The following is a 17,809-nucleotide window of genomic DNA, read 5'->3' on the forward strand; positions in this document are numbered from 1 at the left end:
GGGGCAGGGCGCGGGACGAGGGGCGGGGCGTGGGGCCCCTGATGAGAAGGGCGCGGTCCGGGGCGAGGGGCGGGGCCCGGGACCAGGGGCGGGAAGCAGACTCCGCCTCTCCAGCTCGAAGCGTCCCTTCCTCTTCCCGCCTCTCAGCTAGGCCTACTGACGTCGATCAGCGCTGCCGCCCCGGACCAGGTGAGAGCACGCAGCTCCGGCGTGGGGGAACCGGGTGCTCGGCTGGCCAGACCCCCCTCGCCGGGCAGACGGTTCCCCCTCCCTACCTGCAGCCCACTGTCCGCGGTTTAGGAATAAGGGGAGTCTCATGCCCCCGAGGCCCTGGGACGGGCTGGGAGCCCTTTCACACCCCCCAACACATCCCCAAACACCCCTACCCCTGACGGTAGATTTGGTAAAAGGGTTTCCAGCCCCATCCCACCCTCCCAGCCCCCCGAGACCCTGCCCCATCTTAGGAAAACTGGGTGGGGCGTCTCCAAACCCTGTCCTCAGGATTCATGAAAATAGGTACCCTCCTCCTCAACGGGTCCCTCTTCTCCACCGAGCACACCGCCCCGTCGCTGCCAAGAGGGGAGAGCCCAGCCCCCCAAATTAATGCCAGGGTACTTGACTTCCCCCAGAGCTCCCCTAGAGGCCTCTCCCGCGTGGAGGCTCTTCTCCACCTGCATTATCTCCTCCTCCTCCCCTGGGATCCCAAGAAACTGGCCGCCCCCACCCTCCACCCCACCCCCGGTGTCTTCGAAGTCTGGAAGAGGGCGGCCGGGTAGCCCGAGGCGCCCCGCAGCTCCCTCCCCGCCAGCTGGAACGCTCGGGCTAGCAGTTTGCCTCTCGGGGGGCGGGGGCGGAAGGCGCGGAGCAGGCGGGGAGCTTGTGGGCTGCCCGCTGCCAGGTGGCCTCCTTCCCTCTTCCAGAGACTTCTCAGGGCCTGAGGAGACTCCTGTGAGGAGTGAGTGACAGGGGGGTCTGGGGATTGGTGGTCAGGTGGACGCGTTTGACGGCTGTGGCCCAATGACGTTCTAACCCACGCCGGTCCCAATCGAGATCCCCAAAACGGTTCCTGGTGGCCCTGGGTTTCCCAGACCCGGGGAGACCAGTAAGGGAGCTGGGCTTGTTTCTGCTTGTTGTACTGATGAGATTAAGGGAACTGAGTCCTGGGAACACACCAGATTCAAGCTCTGTGCCAGCTGCTGCTTCAAAGACAGAATATGGGGGTGGAGGGGTTAGTCCTCCCCTGTCCAAAGAGTTCCCGGTTCACCAAAGGGATTGTATAATACCGCGTTTCCCCGAACATAAGACCTAGCCGGACCATCAGCTCTAATAAATCTTTTGGAACAAAAATTAATATAAGACCCGGTCTTATTTTACTATAATATAAGACGGGGTCTTATATAATATAATACCCCGTCTTATATTAATTTTTGCTCCAAAGGATGCATTAGAGCTCATGGTCCGGCTAGGTCTTATTTTCAGGGAAACAGGGACAGATCTCTAGCTGAGATGATTAAAATGTGCTTCAATTTGTGTACTAGACTCTGTAGATATCAATAGACGGCCTCCCACCACTCAATTAGCATGTGGGATATTCAGTAAAAAATAATTATGTGAGATTGGGACTGTCCTGGCAATTCCAGGCTATTGAGTCACAGAGTATAACTATGGCCAGGTCTGCCTCGTTGGCACCTCTCTTGTTAAGGGACAGAGACTTACACCCAAGCAATTAAAAAATGATTTATGGCACAATACACTTGGGAGCCAGTCTGTCTGGTGTGGGTAGCAAAGAAATTAGCCACCGACACTGTTTTTTGAGAAAGGCTTTCTTGGGGTGGGGGCGGGCAATGGGCCTTGAAATAGTGTATTCAACTTTCTTGCTTCTATTTTCTTTTCAGTATTTTCTCAGGCCAAAAAAATAAACATAAGCTCTCAGAGATAATATATTAACATTTTGTTAGATATCCCTCTAGATCTTTTACTATGGGATATACATATATATATATATATATATATATATATATAATACTTATATTTGTGTAACTATATTTTGTAATTTTTTTGTAATTTTTTTCACTTAGGGACATATTTTCATGTCACTTATTAAGCCACGTCATTTTAATGATTGTACAATACTCTATTGTATGAGTTTATCATTATTTAACCAATTTCTTACTAATGGACAATTAGTTTCTTTCCATTGTTCTGCTGTTTGTTATACATGATAATCAGGGATGCAGTGCACATTCTTTTGGTACATTTTGATATACCTGTTTGATTATTTCCTTCAGGTTCCTGGGAAATAAATTGTTGGATCAAGGTGTGTGCAATTTGAAATTTTGATAGAGATTGCCAAGTTACCCTCTATCTGTGTACCTGCCATCAGTGTGTGAAGATAATAGAAAGTCTTGTTGGGCCAGTTGGGTGAGACCACTAATGGTTTAAGAAACTTTTGGTCTTTCCAGTGACAGCAAAAGGTGGAGACATGAGAGAGTCGGCTGGCTATGCCCTATCCTGGAGAGCTTACTGTTAGAAGAATTCATCTCTAAGAGACTGAAGTGGGTTACAAGATGAACAAAAAGGACACCCCGAGTACTTCAAGGGACTTGGAGGAATTGCAGAGGAAGCTGTCTTTGCTGATAGAATCCATCCAGAATAACTCAAAGGTCAGTTTCCAATCAGTACCTATAATGGAAAAATCCCATTAAACTAGCTTAAACACCATAGAAAGCTGTTTCTGTCTCAAGTAGAAAAATTTGGCAGAAAGTCAGGAATCTTTCTACCTCACCACCCTGCCATGACTAAGTTTTGACCTTCCAACTCATTGTCCAAGATGGCTGCTAGAGCATCGGCCCTGGAATCCATATTCCAGGCACTAGGATGGAGGAGAGGGGGAAGAAAGACTTGGAAGCCACCTTGAATTTCAGGAGACTTTCTGGAAGTCACACATACAACACCTCCAGTTACATCTCATAGACCAAAATTTAGTTGCATAACCACCTCTTGTGGCAAATGCGATTCTTTAGATGGATATAGAGAGGTTGCTCTCAATCTATATCGCAGATACCATAGTTTTTTAGTTTTGTTGTTAATTTTGGCTTATGTGTTACCCTGAAAATGAGGGGGCCAAAATCTACTTTCCCACTAGAAACCCAGTGTCCAATAGAAGTATGACATGAGGCACATATGCAGTTTAAAACTTTCTAGTCGCCACGTTTAAAAAGTAAAAAGAAGCCGGTGAAATTAATTTTAATAATGTATTTTATTTAACTTAATAGTTCCAAAATGTTATTTCAACATGTAACCATGATAAAAAATTATTAATGAAAAAAGTTATTGAGATGTTTCACATTCTTTTTTTGTACTGAGTTTTCAAAATCCAGTGTGTATTTTACACAGTGCATTTCACTTTGAGCTAGCCACATATCAAGTGTTCAATAGCCATTCAATGGCAGTGAGACTTCAGATAGTATATTTCACTTTCTTGCATATTTGTCTTTATTGCTCTCTTCCATATGCCTTTCAGCATTTTGTCAAGGGAAAAAACAACTCTCAGATATAATATTAACATTTTGTTGTATGGCTTTCTGGGGGTCAGGAAACGCAATGGGACTTGAAATAGTGCATTCCACCCGTAAAAATACACGTGCCTGTGTGACCGAATAAACTGTTCTGTGATCTATTGTTTGTATTGGATAGCACAATTCCACTAGGGCCTATTTGAGGAGATACCGCTTTGCAATCTAGAGTAATCTACTCTATAGAGATCTTTTCTGGACTCATCCTAAGATCCCTCTGGCATGCTTTATGGATTTAGCAAGCTATTTTTAAATTGGACACGCCACTTTCCAGTCAGCAGGCTGAAACTCTTATTACTAACAGTTAGCTCAGTAAGAAAGGACTTCATGCTTATCTGCCTTCCACCGTTGATTCTCATTATACGTTGTTTCCTATAAAGTCACCTCCGACACTGAGTTAGCAAATACTGAGCCATCGCTCCCAGGGGAAATACAGGATTAGGTTCTGGCAAACTCTGGTCACAACATTTTCATGAACAATTAAGACATAATCTGCTTTATGTGTATTTAGTTAATAGATATGGTTGGTTCGTTAACGTTGAACTCTGGCCAAATGCACCGTAACTCTGGTCTGAACGAAACTGATCTAACACGTTTTATTTTCTCCGTGAGGCCCACATCACCGCCTTCTTACACTAGGACCACTAGATGCTACTTCTGCACATGGGTGCCACTTTAAATGGCAAAATTACCACCAAAACACATAAAAATGTGACAAAAAAGTGGCACTAAATAGACCCCAAAAAAGACTATTGTTTAGAGAGCTGGAACAAGAAGGCACAGTGTCACTTAGTTTCACCTCAGCTGGAAATGTGTGTGTCAAGTGACTCAAAGTTTTTGCTACTTTATGTTCACAAAAGCACCACCAGTCTTGATTGGGAGGGGTTACTAATCAATGTCAGCGAGTAGATGATTTCGCAAATACGGAATCCACAATTAATAGGGAATGACTGTATACTAATTAAGCTTGATTGAGCACTTACTGTATGCCAAGCGGTGTGCTATTTAATATAATATTAAATAGCGTGTCTTATTTAATATTCACGTCCACCTTCTGAGCTAGGCGTTGAAAGCATGTGAACTCTGGCTTCTTGGCATTCAGTCCTGGCTCTTCCTTCTTTGCCTGCAGGTGGTTGCCTTTATGAAGTCTCCAGTGGGACAGTACCTGGACAGACATCCTTTCACCGCCCTCACCTTGCTGGTGTTTGTCGCACTGTCGGCCGTTCCTGTGGGGTTCTTCCTGTTCCTCGTGGTGCTTACCTCCCTGGCTGCTTTTGTGGGAGTCATATTACTGGAAGGTAATTCGTCCCCTTGGGAAATGACTCCATCGGAAGGACAGTATTTATTGGGCATCTGCCACTCTCGTCAAAGGTTCCCATTCTTGTCAAAGTCATATTGACAAAGGCAGCTTGTTAGAGTAGTTAAAACGTGGACTCTGGAGTCCGCGTTAGAATTTCACCTGTAGCGGTGCAGTTTTGGACAAGTTATCTGCCGTCTCTGAGCCTCAAATTCCTCGCAGGTAAAACGGGGAGGTAATAATACTGTCTTGAAGGGTTGTTGGAAGGCCTGCAGCTTCCAGTTCCATAACGTATCGAGCACAGTCCACTGCACACAGTACCGTGTCCACAAAGGCTAACTGCTGTCATTAAGCAGAGAGGCCATCCGCTCCACAGCTAGTTGTTGAGCACCTGTTGCATGCCAGGTGCCTTGCCAGGTACTGAGCTTTCCCGTTCACCTTTCTTTGTGAAGTCCCACTGCCAACTGTCAACTTCTCCCTGTGTTGCTAAGTTAAAATGACTGGGAAAGCAATTCTGATTGGTTCAGTTGGCTTTTTCAAATCAGATCACAAACCACAAGATACGGGCCAAAAAGATGGTTGCCATTGGGTCGGGCAATCACCTTTGGTCCATTGTGTGGGTTCCCAGAGCTAAGAACACCCAGAGTTGTTTCCCTGTCCATGGGACTGTGGACAAGACAGTTTACACTTGAAGAAGAAAGTGGGCATGGTAGGCGGATGAGCCAAATACAGCTTGGCACCTGGTCATTCAGTAAATACTGATGGACAGACAGGTGAATGAATGAATGGGTAGAGGAATGAATGAGTACTATAACAAGTGAATTTAGAGAGAAACATGGGAGCCCCTACATTTTGGGGCACCATGCAAAGCTTTACAGAAGACAAGACTTTAAGATGTGTGACAACTTTGTTTCCTTTGTGCAAGGAAGGGCTTTCTACATGGGGGAACAGCATGTGCAAAGCCTTCAGAGCGGTGGTTGTCGAACTTGTGTGCTTAAATCTTACTTGCTGTTTGAAAATGCAGACTTCCAGGCCTCATCCAGAGATGAGGGTCTAGAAATCCGAACTTTTAGCCAACCTCTCTGATGCGTCTGATTCTGATACAGTGGTTATTGGCCACATTTTGAAAAACACGGATCAAAGATTTTATAAATCTTTATGAAAAGGCAGCACATCCCTTTATAGCCTGTGGTTCCCTTCCTTTTCAGGGTCCACCCTCAAAACTACCTCCATGGCCGTGGGATGGCGTCTCGGGTTATTTGGTCACTCCCAAGGCAAGGGGAAGGATGTCTGCCCTATATCCTTTGCTATCTTATTAGTTCTACGCTAGAAAAGAGGGCAACTGGAATGCCGGGCGGACAAAAACTACCATAGTCCATCACACATGAGAAGCCGTTTAATTAGAGGTGGTTATTATTGTACCCTTTTCACAGATGGGTTAAACTAAAGCTCCAAGAGGCCCAAAGTCACACCGTGAATCAAACAGTGCTTAACCAGCATCAAACTCAGTCATGTCGACTGTGAAAGTCCGTGATCTTTCCAGTGTAGCTTTTACTATCTTTCCCTCACAGACCCACATTATGAAAAAATGCATTTTCTCTACACTTATTAGATGGTAATTCATTAATACTTCCCTTAAAAGATAATGTCATGGTGGGTAAATCAGACCTTATGATTAATGTGTGGTAGTGGCCAGGCAACCCGTTGTGAAGGAGGTGATGAAAAGCTCCATGTAGATTTTACTTTATTGAGCCTGCAGAGTCTTTATTCCCACAGGCAGTAAGTGTCCATTACAGCATTCGTTAGGCAGTTTGAAACACTAGACGTGATGTACCTCCCCCGTTACTGCCTTGGCTGACCTCCTAGAGGCTTCCACTGGGAGCCCATCCCTGACCTTGAAGATGACTCAAACACCCGTGGGCAAGAAAGGTAGCAAAAATGAGCAGAGCGCCCCTAGCATCATACAATTTGTGTGCTGCTTAACGACGACGAGGCCATGTTCTGAGAAATGTGCCGTCAGGCGATTTCGTCGTCGTGCAAACATCACAGAGGCACTTACACAAACCTGGACGGTGTAGCCTCCCGCACACCTAGTATGGTACAGCCGAGGGCTTGGGCTACAGGCGTGTGCAGCACGTTATGCACTGAGTACTGTAGGTGGTACCCCTTCGTAGGGCACCTACCGCGAAGGGAGCTGGCAGGACCGGAAGATGCTCCGGGTGAGTCAGTGAGTGAGGGGTGAGTGAACATGAAGGCCCCGGACGTGACTGGATGTGACTGTGGGCTTTACAGACACTGAACGTGGGGCCCATTGTTGACTAAAACTTTGTTAGGCAGCGCAGGACTGTACCTTTGGGAATGGTGTGGCCTGAGGAAACTGGAGGGTCAGCCAGTTGTTGCCGTGCAGTGATGTCCACTCGGATGCTTAGCTCTCGTCATTTTTAAGTGATGCCGGAAATCGGGATTTTTATAGGAAATCTCGCTTAAAAAAATCTGAGCTAACTGTCGTCTTAAACGCAGTGGCCCAGGGTCTGGCAGTTCTCCACTCGTTTAGGTGAACGCTTCTCCTTACTACGCTCTCCTTTAGGACTGGTCATCTCTGTGGGCGGCCTCTCACTGCTTTGTGTCCTGTGTGGCTTGGGCTTCGTGTCACTTGTCATATCAACAACGATCATAGCGTCCTACGTGGTGGTCTCCAGCCTCATCAACTGCACGCTTTCTTCCAGGTAAATACATGTCAATATAATAATTGAATCTTTTCCCTTTGGGGAGGGTTTTACAAATAATGCCCTAACCCCAGTGGATGTCTAGAAGCAAAACTGTAAAAGGCAGGTGTTCCTCAGATGTCTGACGCGCCACACACGTCAGACATCAGGTGACAATTTACAGTGGAGCTTCAAACAAAACTATTGCTCTCGTCATCCACCCACCCCACACAACAGCTCATTTTGTTGTCACAGCAACTCTAGGAGGTCGTTCTTATTGATTGATTCCTTTAAAAAGATGTCCATGAATTTACAAAAATTCAAATCACGGCGTTCTGGGAGGAAGGGGGAACAACAGGACAAAGCCACCATTCTACCCAGCATGTGTGTGTCCCCGGGTGGTACAGGAGCTGTGACTCCACTGTCCCACAGTCTGTCTCGATGCCCTCTGCTCTCCAGAGTGTGCGTGGCTAACCACTGTGAGTGTGACTCTTGTGTTTAAATATATGGATTTTGTCCCTCCGTTATGGCTCCCCAATGCCAGCTACTTTCTCTGGGGCTGCGACTGAAGGAACAGCGATGTATTTAAATGTCAAGGGGGAACCAGTGCTGCGGTGAGCGTACTGGAAGACCGTCTGTCTTTCATCACAATGGGCCACTGTCCTAAGGGATTTTCAGAGGCTTTTCTTTTCTTTTTTTTTTCCCTGCTTGATTTTTGTCCTGTCATCCTTGTTGATTTTAAAATCAAGGATTCTGAGTCCCAAGTGGGATGTGACCCCACTGTGCTTCATTGAAGCTCTTGCTGAAGGGATGGTGGTAGCTAACGCCCATCCAGCCCTTGCCCTGTGCCAGGGACTCGATCACCAAGTTCCCAGGCCTTAACTCATGTCATCCTCACAACCACCCTGTGAGGCAGGGAGTAGCCCCAGAAAGGTTTCTCATGAGTTGCAGAATAACATGTGAAGTGGGTGTAAGTTACAATCGCGCAGGTGTGGGTCTGATAGGATTGCTGAGTGGATATCCTTAGCGTGACATTCAGCTTCTCATAAATTGTTGTGATCACTATCAGCCGTAAAGGGAATAAGAGAAGTGTGGGTCCATTTGACTTACTGAGGTTGATGCTTCTGAGCCTCCCTGCCTCTGACGACACCACGGGGAGTAGCCACATCGGAAAACCACCTATTTACCGATGAGGAGATTGAGGAAGATCTTCAGGATTTGTCCTTATTTTGTTTGTCTTCTCCTGGCATCTATTGTGTCCATTGGGGCACTGGTCCTCAAGCTGCTTGTTCCCAGGTCCCGTTTTACCTTCTTAAGAACGATTGAGTCTTCCAAAGGGTTTTTGTTTATGTGGTTTCACTGTATTGATAATTACTCCAATGGAAATTATAACAGGAATTTGAAATGAATATTTATTCATTTCAAAAGAACAATACGTCCTGTTTATAAAAACATTTTTACGAAAGGTAACTATATTTTCCAATAGAAAATGAAATGAGTGGCATTGCTTCACATTTTGCAGATATTTTTAACGTCTGCCTTAATAGAAGTCAGCTGGGTTCTCATCTATCTGTGCCTCTGCATTCATTATGTTGTGATATGTGCCTTTGGTTGAAGTGTTTACAGAGGAAGAGCCAGCCTCACAATGCATTGGAAAAGGGAGGAAAAGCTTTATCAGATGACTAGGGATGTCCTTTGCTAGAACACCAAAACTCAGTAAGTTACTTAAAGGTTAATTGAAATTGAACTTTTTGTACAGTAAGTCCTCACTCAAAGTCATAGGTTCTGAGACTTTAAGCAAAATGACATATGAAACCAATTTTACTATAGGTAATTGATACAAGCAAGTGTTAAACTCCTACGGCATCTCATCAATGTTACAACAAAACGACATTATTCAAGGACCTGCTGTACTTTGTTATATTAAAATCCACTGCTCTATCTTGCACTTTAATGTTTAGATTTTTTTTTTTAACCATGCATGATTTTATAATTTCATGCACTGGTCATTTGGAGAATAATGTTGGTTCATTGAGTCATGCCGATCTTCCAAATAGACTTTGAAAAACTCTGTGGTTCCTCTGAGAGAATACGAGAATGAAAAAGGCACGTGGTATGTTACGTTATCAGGAAACTAATTGTTGCCTTAAAACCCTTGCACTAGTGAATTCTTCTAAACTCAAGAATCAGATGGGGTTGAGGGGAGGAACTATCCACTTTATTCCATGATGCAAATGGAATGCTGACCCTAAAACAAAAGGTAGCACAACTATAATTTTTAAACAAGAAAAAAGGAAACAAAACTAGGTGTTCTCATTTGACTAATAAATAGTCTTTTGAAGAACTAAACTAGCCTCTGAGAAGGAAAGACGTGCTGCTTTGTTAGGGGGTCAGTGAGCCCTCCCAGGGCCTGCAGTTCGGGGACAGTGGGGAGCCAGGGCAGCTGTGTCTGTAGAGTCACCATGTCATTTACTTTTTGTCACACTCAGTCTCGCAAAACAACCAGAGCACATCCAGCCTCCTTCCATCTGTACTTAAGATGAGGTTTCCTTCCGAGTGTTTTGTTATCAGCCAGGAATACTGTGGGTGGCAAGTAACATAAAACCTAAGCACACCCCAGTTTAAACAAATAGGAGTTTATTTTTATTGCATAACGAAAAGCTGGAGCTCGCTCAGGGCCTTCTGCCTTTCTGCATTGCCATCTTTAGCGCATTGGTTTGTCACCTCATGGCCACAAGAAAGCTGCTGTGGCTCTGGTGACAGCGACTACATTCCAGGCAGGATGAAGGGAGGAAAAAACGAGTCCTCTCTCACCAATTGAGTCTGGCCCTTTCTATCAAGTAAGTGAAGTTATCCCCAGGACCTGTCCCCATCCTCCCCCAACCAACTTCCTTGGCTAGAATTTTGTCAGGTGGCCACTCTCAGCTGGAAGAGGGACCAGGAGATGGAGTATTCTGTTTCCTCAGCTTCTATAGTGAACCCTGCAGGAGAGGGGCCTGAGAATGTGTGGGTCAGCCGAGCTCAGGCGTGTGACAGTGGGCTGTCAGTGTTGGCAAGGCCGTGTGAACTTTTAAGACATGCAGTTAAGTTAGTATCCATAGCTACCTCCCCTCCATCTTCCCTCTGAATCCTGCCAGCACAGACACTGAAAAAGACCGACCTATTTCTCTTCCTCCCCACTGCCCCCCCCCAGCCTCCCTTCTGTTGAAGTTGTCAAGAAACAGTCAAGTAATTAGAGTTTGACGATATGGCTCTGAATCCCAGCTCAGCCATTCTTTAGCTGTGTGATCTTGAACTTCTCTATTCTCAGTCTTCTTTCATTGGAAAAATGGGGCTACTCCTCGCTCCACCTCTCTCACTGGATTGTTGGGAGGACACAACAATAAGGGGAAAACAAAAAGAATGTCACCTGTTCAGCTGTGTCCTCTCAACATTGCTCTTTAAAGGAGCCCTCCAGCTAACTGTTTCCTCTTGTTACTAAACAGACCACGACACAAAAGCCCAGCGGGGACTGCCAGCGGGCCAAGAAGCCCGCAGACTTAGAGGGGCTGGACCAGGAATGACCAGCCGGCCAGACGGACCAGAGCGTTTTTCCAATCCTCCCTGGCAGGTTGTTGGATCTCACACGCCCCTAGGGCTTATGACTCAGCGGGGGCTGAATAGTCAAGCACAGTGAAGCACTCTGTGGCGCTGCCCGCAGCCTTTTCACTTGTTCGTCGGATCCTGCAGCAACCACCCTTGGCCATGTTGTTGCTCTTGTGTCGGGCCTGTGGGCTGACCCAGCCTCACTTGGAGAATCAGCAGAGGACTGATGGCTCAGTGGCTCCTCCCGCCGCTCACCCCCTTCCCCCCGGTGATTCGGACTTGACTTTGGCGGGGTCCTGAGTGAGCCTCCAGAACTCGGCGACTTGATCCCAAACGCTCAGGTCTTGTCCCCAAGGGCCCAGTTTGGGGCAGTCGTGGGTTGTTTTTTCTTATTCTTTCTTCCTTTTTTGTTTTTCTTTTTTTGGAGGGGGATGAGAGAAACAGTTTATTTCTTCACTCATTTCAATCAAGAGCTGGGGGGAGTCTAAAAGAGAACAAGCTCTTCTGCCTTTTTCGCTTTTTTCCGGAAAGAACAGCACTGTTTGGCAATAATGGCCTCTCAGACAAAGTTGGAAAACAGTCCAAACTTCGTTTTATGGCCAAGAGCATTTTTTGAAAAGTCTGAAGGTGTAGTTTCCACTGTTGAGTGCTGTTACTCCTTTAAATATTTGCACTTGACACTTTCATGTTGTTTTAAACAACTTGTCTTGTTAAGCCATTTCTTGAAAGAGTCCTATGAAAATGCTAAAGGTCTACAGACAGTTTTAAAATCCTATGGGGTTTCAGCTTCAGTGGTCTATTTGCTGTGATTTTATTCAATAAATATTTATTTAGATGCACTAGTTTTCTTTATTCTTTATTCCCTTCCTGCCTGTCAAGTGGACCGTTGGCTTAGAAGAGTAGCTCTGGACAGAGGACACGAGATCTGGGAGTATTTTCAGTGCTAAGAGCTTTACGCAGCCTTCTTATGGAACATTCTCCTGAGAGTAACCAAGAGATCATTTTAAAACATAGTTCTGATCGCATCAACATCCTGCTTCGAACTCTGCAAAGTACAAGGTGCCTTCCTACCGCACTTCACAGTGCGAAGTTGTTTCTTCTCATGGGTTAGGCCCAGCCCAAGCTGTCCCTGCCGGCTTCTCATGTTTCATGCTCCATCACCCTCTGGATTTTAGAGGTGAAACTAAGGTTCAGACCTTAAGTGACTCCCTCAATTCAGCCAAGACATGTGCATCTGAATCAAGGCTTTGTGATTCACACCATGCCCATCACGCTGCCTGGGGCTCACTAAGCACTTTGCCAACGGATCCAGTGAAGAGCAGTTGTCAGAATGCATGGTGCACCATCATTTAAGACTGAGCGCAGCAGGGACGCGGGAAGGCCCATCGTTGGCTTTCTCAGCACCGTTCCATGTGCGGCTCACTCGGAAAGGTAATGAGTCCCCAGAGCACGAACGCTGTGATTTTGTAAGTCAGGATGTTACATAATTTCCACATTTGCCACGTGGGGGTGCTATGGAAACCCTACACACACACACACACACACACACACGCATCCATATGCGTCTGCAGCCAGCTTTCACGACCACCGGTTTTAGAGATGGATCATAGTGAATATTATCCTCCGCGTGTGGTGGAAAAGTTGGAAATCAGTGGTGCTGGAACATCTCCCAGCACAGCTCCCATTTCCAAACACCCCCCACCCTCCCCACCCAGCCGACTCACTCGTGCACACCCTCTCTACTCCTCCAGCCCTTGAGGACCAGGCATGACAAGCAAGTGGCAGTCACTCCGCATGGATTTCCTCAGTCTGTAATGCGATTGCCACCCAACCCGAGGCGTCAGGAGACAGGCACGTGATCTCTAAATTACACAAGTGCTGTAAAACATTAGAACGATTAAACCTTTTCTTGACTAGAGTGTCTTGTGTGCTGTTATTTCCTCATATTTATCCATCCATCTCCGCCCCCGCCCCCGCCAGTGCTCGGGGGATGGAAACAATGGTCTGTATCTTTCCCTTCAGGTAGCCCAGAACTGTACGTAGAAGCCCTTGAGCAATATTAACCGTTGACTAGAAAGACCGAGAAGACTGAATCTACAGCAGTTCTCACCTGGGAGTGATTTTGCACCCACCCCGCACCAGGGGACATTTGGCTGTGTTCGGAGGTATTTCTCTGTCATGACTGTATGTTTGGGTGGGGGGTGCAACTGGTATCTAATGGGTCCCAGGCCAGGGATGCTGCTAAACATTCTGTAATGCACAGGACAGTCCCAGCGACAAAGAATTACCCCGGTCCAAATGTCAGTAGTTCCAAGACTGAGAAACCCTGATCTAGGCAAATCACCAGAATTAGAGTTAGGCCAGGCAGGAGCAGAGGTGGTCTGGGGTGGAGCTGGGATTGGTCAGGGCTGCACTAGAGCAGCCAGTTCCACTAGTGGCAGCAGAAAACACAAACCTTCACGTTTGTGAACTATTTCAGGCTTTCAAAGAGCTTTCACATCCGTTACCACCTTTGTCCTTGCATAACAGCCCTGAGAGTTCCCACGGTTCTCACCTCCATGCCCTGCAGAAGAGGAAACTGGACTAACAGGTAAGTCATTTGCTGAAGGTCTCAGAGCTGGCTAGTGAGTAAGCCGCGAGAGCTTCGCCAACGGCCTATTCCTCTACTCGGCTGCCTTTTTTTGTTAAAGCAGAAATGACAAGAATGAGACCTCAGGAAAGTGGACTGTGGGGCAACTGGGAGTCAGAGATCCTTCCAGGCTGGAGATCTAGTTTGGCTTCCAAAGCTCAAGGCCCAACGCACATTTCCTGCCGCCCCTGTGCCCCTGTGTAGTAGGTGCTGGAGGTTCAAGCTTCCTTTGAAACCCTTAAAAACCCAGCAGAAGGGACGAAGTGTTTCCTAAAGAAAGTGCTTCATTTCTGAGCCAGCAGAGGGCGCTCCCATCCAGGCGATGTGAAGCTGGCTCAGCTGCCACGACAGCATTGAGCTGGAAAAAATGTTAGCCGTGAGCCTCCTGAAGCATATATGTGCATCCAGATTCTGAGTCCGTAGGTCTGGAGCAGGACCTGAGTTTCTGCGCTGCTCACCAGCTCCCAGGTTCCACCTCCACACTTTGAGTGGCAAGGTAATAGATGCCCTCACCAATCCTCTCCTGTAGCTGGCACACCTGAGGCCCAGCAGGAACATGCTTACTGCAGTAAGTCTGAAGTGCCAGGGCTGGACCCCGGGCCTCGTGCCCCCGGCATGCGGTCCTCGCTACATGACATCTTCCCTGCTCCTCTGACATTGAACCGATTTAAGGAGGCAGATCCCTCAGTGTGGTGAGAAGTAAGAGACAACCATCTCCTTGGAGTCAAGCTTTGAGCTCCTTTTGGGGTCAAGTCACTTCTCTTGCAGAAGGACCAGTGGAAATTCAAAGATGAACAGAACCAGACTCTGGCCTTCTCGGGCCTGGAGGGAGCCAAAGCGAAATAAAGTTAACAAAAGCTATTCTTACTTTTGGTTCAGACGAATTTGGCTATTCATCCAAAGAAAAGCTTACATATAACTTTGTGTGTTCTCATAGATGCAAATTATAGTCATTGACTTTTCTAAACAGGCAGGTTCTTTAAGCCTAAATCAGTTTGGATGCTTTTACCTTCACGAAACATCTCACTAAACATGAAATCCAGAGGCAAGTGGTTCCAGGTTTGATTCAGGAAACAAGTCATCAAGGTCCTAGGTTTTATGTGGTTTTGCTCCACCATTTTCAGTGTCCTCAGGTTAGTTGCCTCGTGGTAACAAGACGGCTGCCACAGCTCAGGGATTTGCAATGTCACACAACCACATCTGTGCCACTCTCCCCACATCTCCACACGTTCACCTACCCAGAAGCTCTCTGAATCCCCTCCTTTTGAGTTTTTATGGCTCATTACTCAGGTGTGATTGATTAAATCACTGGCCAATGGTGATTGAGTCCACCTCCAGTTCCTCCTCTCATGGGGTGGGACCAAAAGTCCCAATCCTCTATTGATGATTGGTTGCCCTGGCAACCAGCCCTCATCCTTTCTTCACCTAGGGGGCTTTCCAAAAGATGCCTCATGGTCATAACAGAAGACCTTGCTATCTCTCCACACTTAGGAAAGTCCAACGGTTTTAGGAGCTGTGTTCCAGAAACCAGGACTAAGACCAAACATGTCTTGTTATAAATCACAGTATCACAGGAAAAGGAGGCGGTGGGGACCCTTCCTCGGTCGCCCCCTTCTAAGGATACTTGTGACTACATTTAGGGCCCACCGAGATAACCCATCCAGATAATTTCCCCAGCCACGATTCTTAGTCATGTCTGCAAAGTCCCTTTGCCACAGAAGGTAACCTCGCAAGGCCATGGACATCTTTGGGGCCATGAGCCAGCCTCCTACGGAGTCTAAACAGGCTCAGACCCCACTCCTTACAGGTTCTGGTTCAGGACGTGGGATCCAGACACCTAACAAAGTAAGCGTTTTATTAAGAGCCTCTCAGCTAGCACATAGCTTTATCCACCTACAATGATCGTTTATAATATTATCTCACAGGTTTTCTCACGTGCCCTATTGCAATCTTGGTATTTAAATGGCTCCAGCACCGACTGGGCAGGTCATTCACCTGTCCACGTAAGAGACATCCAAACCTGTAGAGAATTTTTATGAGTTTATTTGAACCAAACTGACGACAGTTGCCAGGAAGCAAAATCTCAATGGGTTGAGGAAATGCTCCAGAGAACGGCAGTTTTGCAGCTTGTTTTATATATTGGAATCAAAGAAGGAGACATAAGGAGGCTTACATGAAATCCATGGGTCGTAGATGAAGGGGGCGACAGAACGCAAAGTGGGGAAATCTCTGGGATTGGATAAAAAGTAAACCGAGAGACACATACCTCTAACATTCATGGGTACAGGATAGGTAATAATTAACATTTTATAGCACATAGAGGTGGTATTTGGGGAACAAGATAACAATGAGGGGTTCTGTGGTCTCCTGTTCTGGTGCAGTGGGTTGTGCCCAGAGGGGTTTGGAAAAGATTATTCAGACATTGCAAGGGTAGGTTATCTCGGATGCAAAAAGATAACAGGCTCACTTAAGGGAAAGATTGCCCTTTGTCAAGGAAGCTGCAGGCTCCGGATGTGACTACTTGCGGTGACTCACTTAGTTAGGAATTTTTATGTTCAGGCCATCCTATGTGGTTACCTTCGGTCTCTGAGTTTGTTTGTGGGACCCGTCATGCTGGTTTCCCCTGAGTTTGTCAGGTTCAGCACGTGGCCCCTTTTTCCTCCACTCACCAGCCAACACCCTGATTATCTCACCGAACACTCCCCTGCTTCCAAAGTAGGTTTTATGCTTTTATACAGATGTGGAAATAGGCCCAGAGGATGTTCCGTCTGCCCAAGGTCCCACAGGGAGGAAGACAGATAGCCTCTGCACGCGCTCCATAAAACTGTGTGCAGCAGCAGAATGAGGCAGGGAAGAAGATGTGACGTGGGAGGGGGCTGCCCAAGGCGCACAGTCCCGTCCCAGCCCCGGCACCCCACCCCCACCCCATCGAACTGCCCGACAGAGTATTAGAATCCCAAAGGCCCTTCGTGTACCTCCTGGCACCTGGGTTACAATCACAGCCCATCGCTACTGATAAGGGAGCTGGCACGCTCTAGTTTGCACGAGGGAGCAGCTGCCCCTTCGGGTCTGAGGTCACCCTCTTCCCACACAGTTACTCTCTGTCGGTGAGGCTGCCTCCCCCGCGTACCTGCGGAAGTTGAGGACATGACCTGAATCAGCGGCCCCTTCTACTGGTTCCAGGCGGCCATAGCCACCCGTGCCTGTCCCGGCAGCTGCTCACAGCCAGTTTGCCTTTCCTCTCTCACTTCTGCCTCAGGCTTTGTGACAAACATCAGAACCAAGTCCTGCCAGGGCAGCCTTGAGGTCTGGCTCACCTTGATCTCCACTGGGCCCGCAGCACTGGGTTCCTTCTGGAGGCTCTAGGGGAGAAGCCACGGCCTTGCTTTTCCAGCTGTTAGAAGCTGTCTGCACGCCTTGGCCCGTGGACCGTGTCACTGTGACTTCTGCTTCCACCGGGACAGCTGACTCTGACCCTCCAGCCTGTTTTATGAGCGCCAAGTCCATTTGGGGCCATGTAAAGATGAGCATTAGGATGTGGACATGGTGGGGATGGTCATCGTTATTCAGCCTACCACACCGGGTCAGAAAGCCATTTAAGGGCCAAGTGTGGTGGTTTTTAAATCCCTCTTTAAAAAATGCAACACAGGCAGTATTTCTGGTTCCAGTGTGTAACTAACATGGTGTAGTCACATAGGCAAGTTTGAATCCAAAGCATTTCTTGCTGTACCCTCAGCAGAATACCTTATTCCCTTATAAAGCTATGCCCAAAGAATGGCCTTGAGGGGACTTGAACGTTTGACCCTTACTCTGGAAAGACCAGAGCTTTCACTCAGCACTAAGTACAGTTGTTTCCTCCCCTCCAGCCTCCCTTCCAACCAAAGGGGTTGGCTTTTACCACATAAACCCAGCAAAAGGATTTAGAATGAAAGGGCATATTGGAAGATGAGACCAAGAATTCAATATTAAAAACCTACAGTGACACACAAGGACCAAGTATATGTAATATTCTTCCCTC

At 47.1% G+C, this 17,809-nt stretch overlaps 1 protein-coding gene across 6 annotated transcripts; it reads left to right on the forward strand.

Moving 5' to 3' along the window:
- The first annotated feature begins 65 nt into the window (after positions 1–65).
- LDAF1 (lipid droplet assembly factor 1) lies at positions 66–13,323 on the forward strand. 6 transcript variants are annotated; one of them, XR_004422541.1, is made up of 6 exons: positions 66–189; positions 2,463–2,663; positions 4,705–4,873; positions 7,460–7,598; positions 10,067–10,417; positions 11,063–12,034. XR_004422541.1 is itself a non-coding variant. In XM_033101792.1 (5 exons), exons 2-5 carry the CDS (start codon positions 2,568–2,570, stop codon positions 13,186–13,188), a joined length of 408 nt encoding a protein of 135 aa, XP_032957683.1. In that variant the 5' UTR covers positions 66–189; positions 2,463–2,567; the 3' UTR covers positions 13,189–13,323. The 6 variants fall into 6 exon arrangements, 5 of the variants coding, with proteins under 5 accessions (XP_032957683.1, XP_032957682.1, XP_032957679.1 ...); XM_033101792.1 differs by lacking the exons at positions 10,067–10,417; positions 11,063–12,034 and adding an exon at positions 13,185–13,323; XM_033101791.1 differs by lacking the exons at positions 10,067–10,417; positions 11,063–12,034 and adding an exon at positions 12,042–13,068.
- Positions 13,324–17,809: the final 4,486 nt, after the last annotated feature.

The sequence above is a fragment of the Rhinolophus ferrumequinum genome (assembly GCF_004115265.2).
Source record: "Rhinolophus ferrumequinum isolate MPI-CBG mRhiFer1 chromosome 15 unlocalized genomic scaffold, mRhiFer1_v1.p scaffold_54_arrow_ctg1_1, whole genome shotgun sequence".
In the NCBI taxonomy this organism is placed as follows: domain Eukaryota; kingdom Metazoa; phylum Chordata; class Mammalia; order Chiroptera; family Rhinolophidae; genus Rhinolophus; species Rhinolophus ferrumequinum.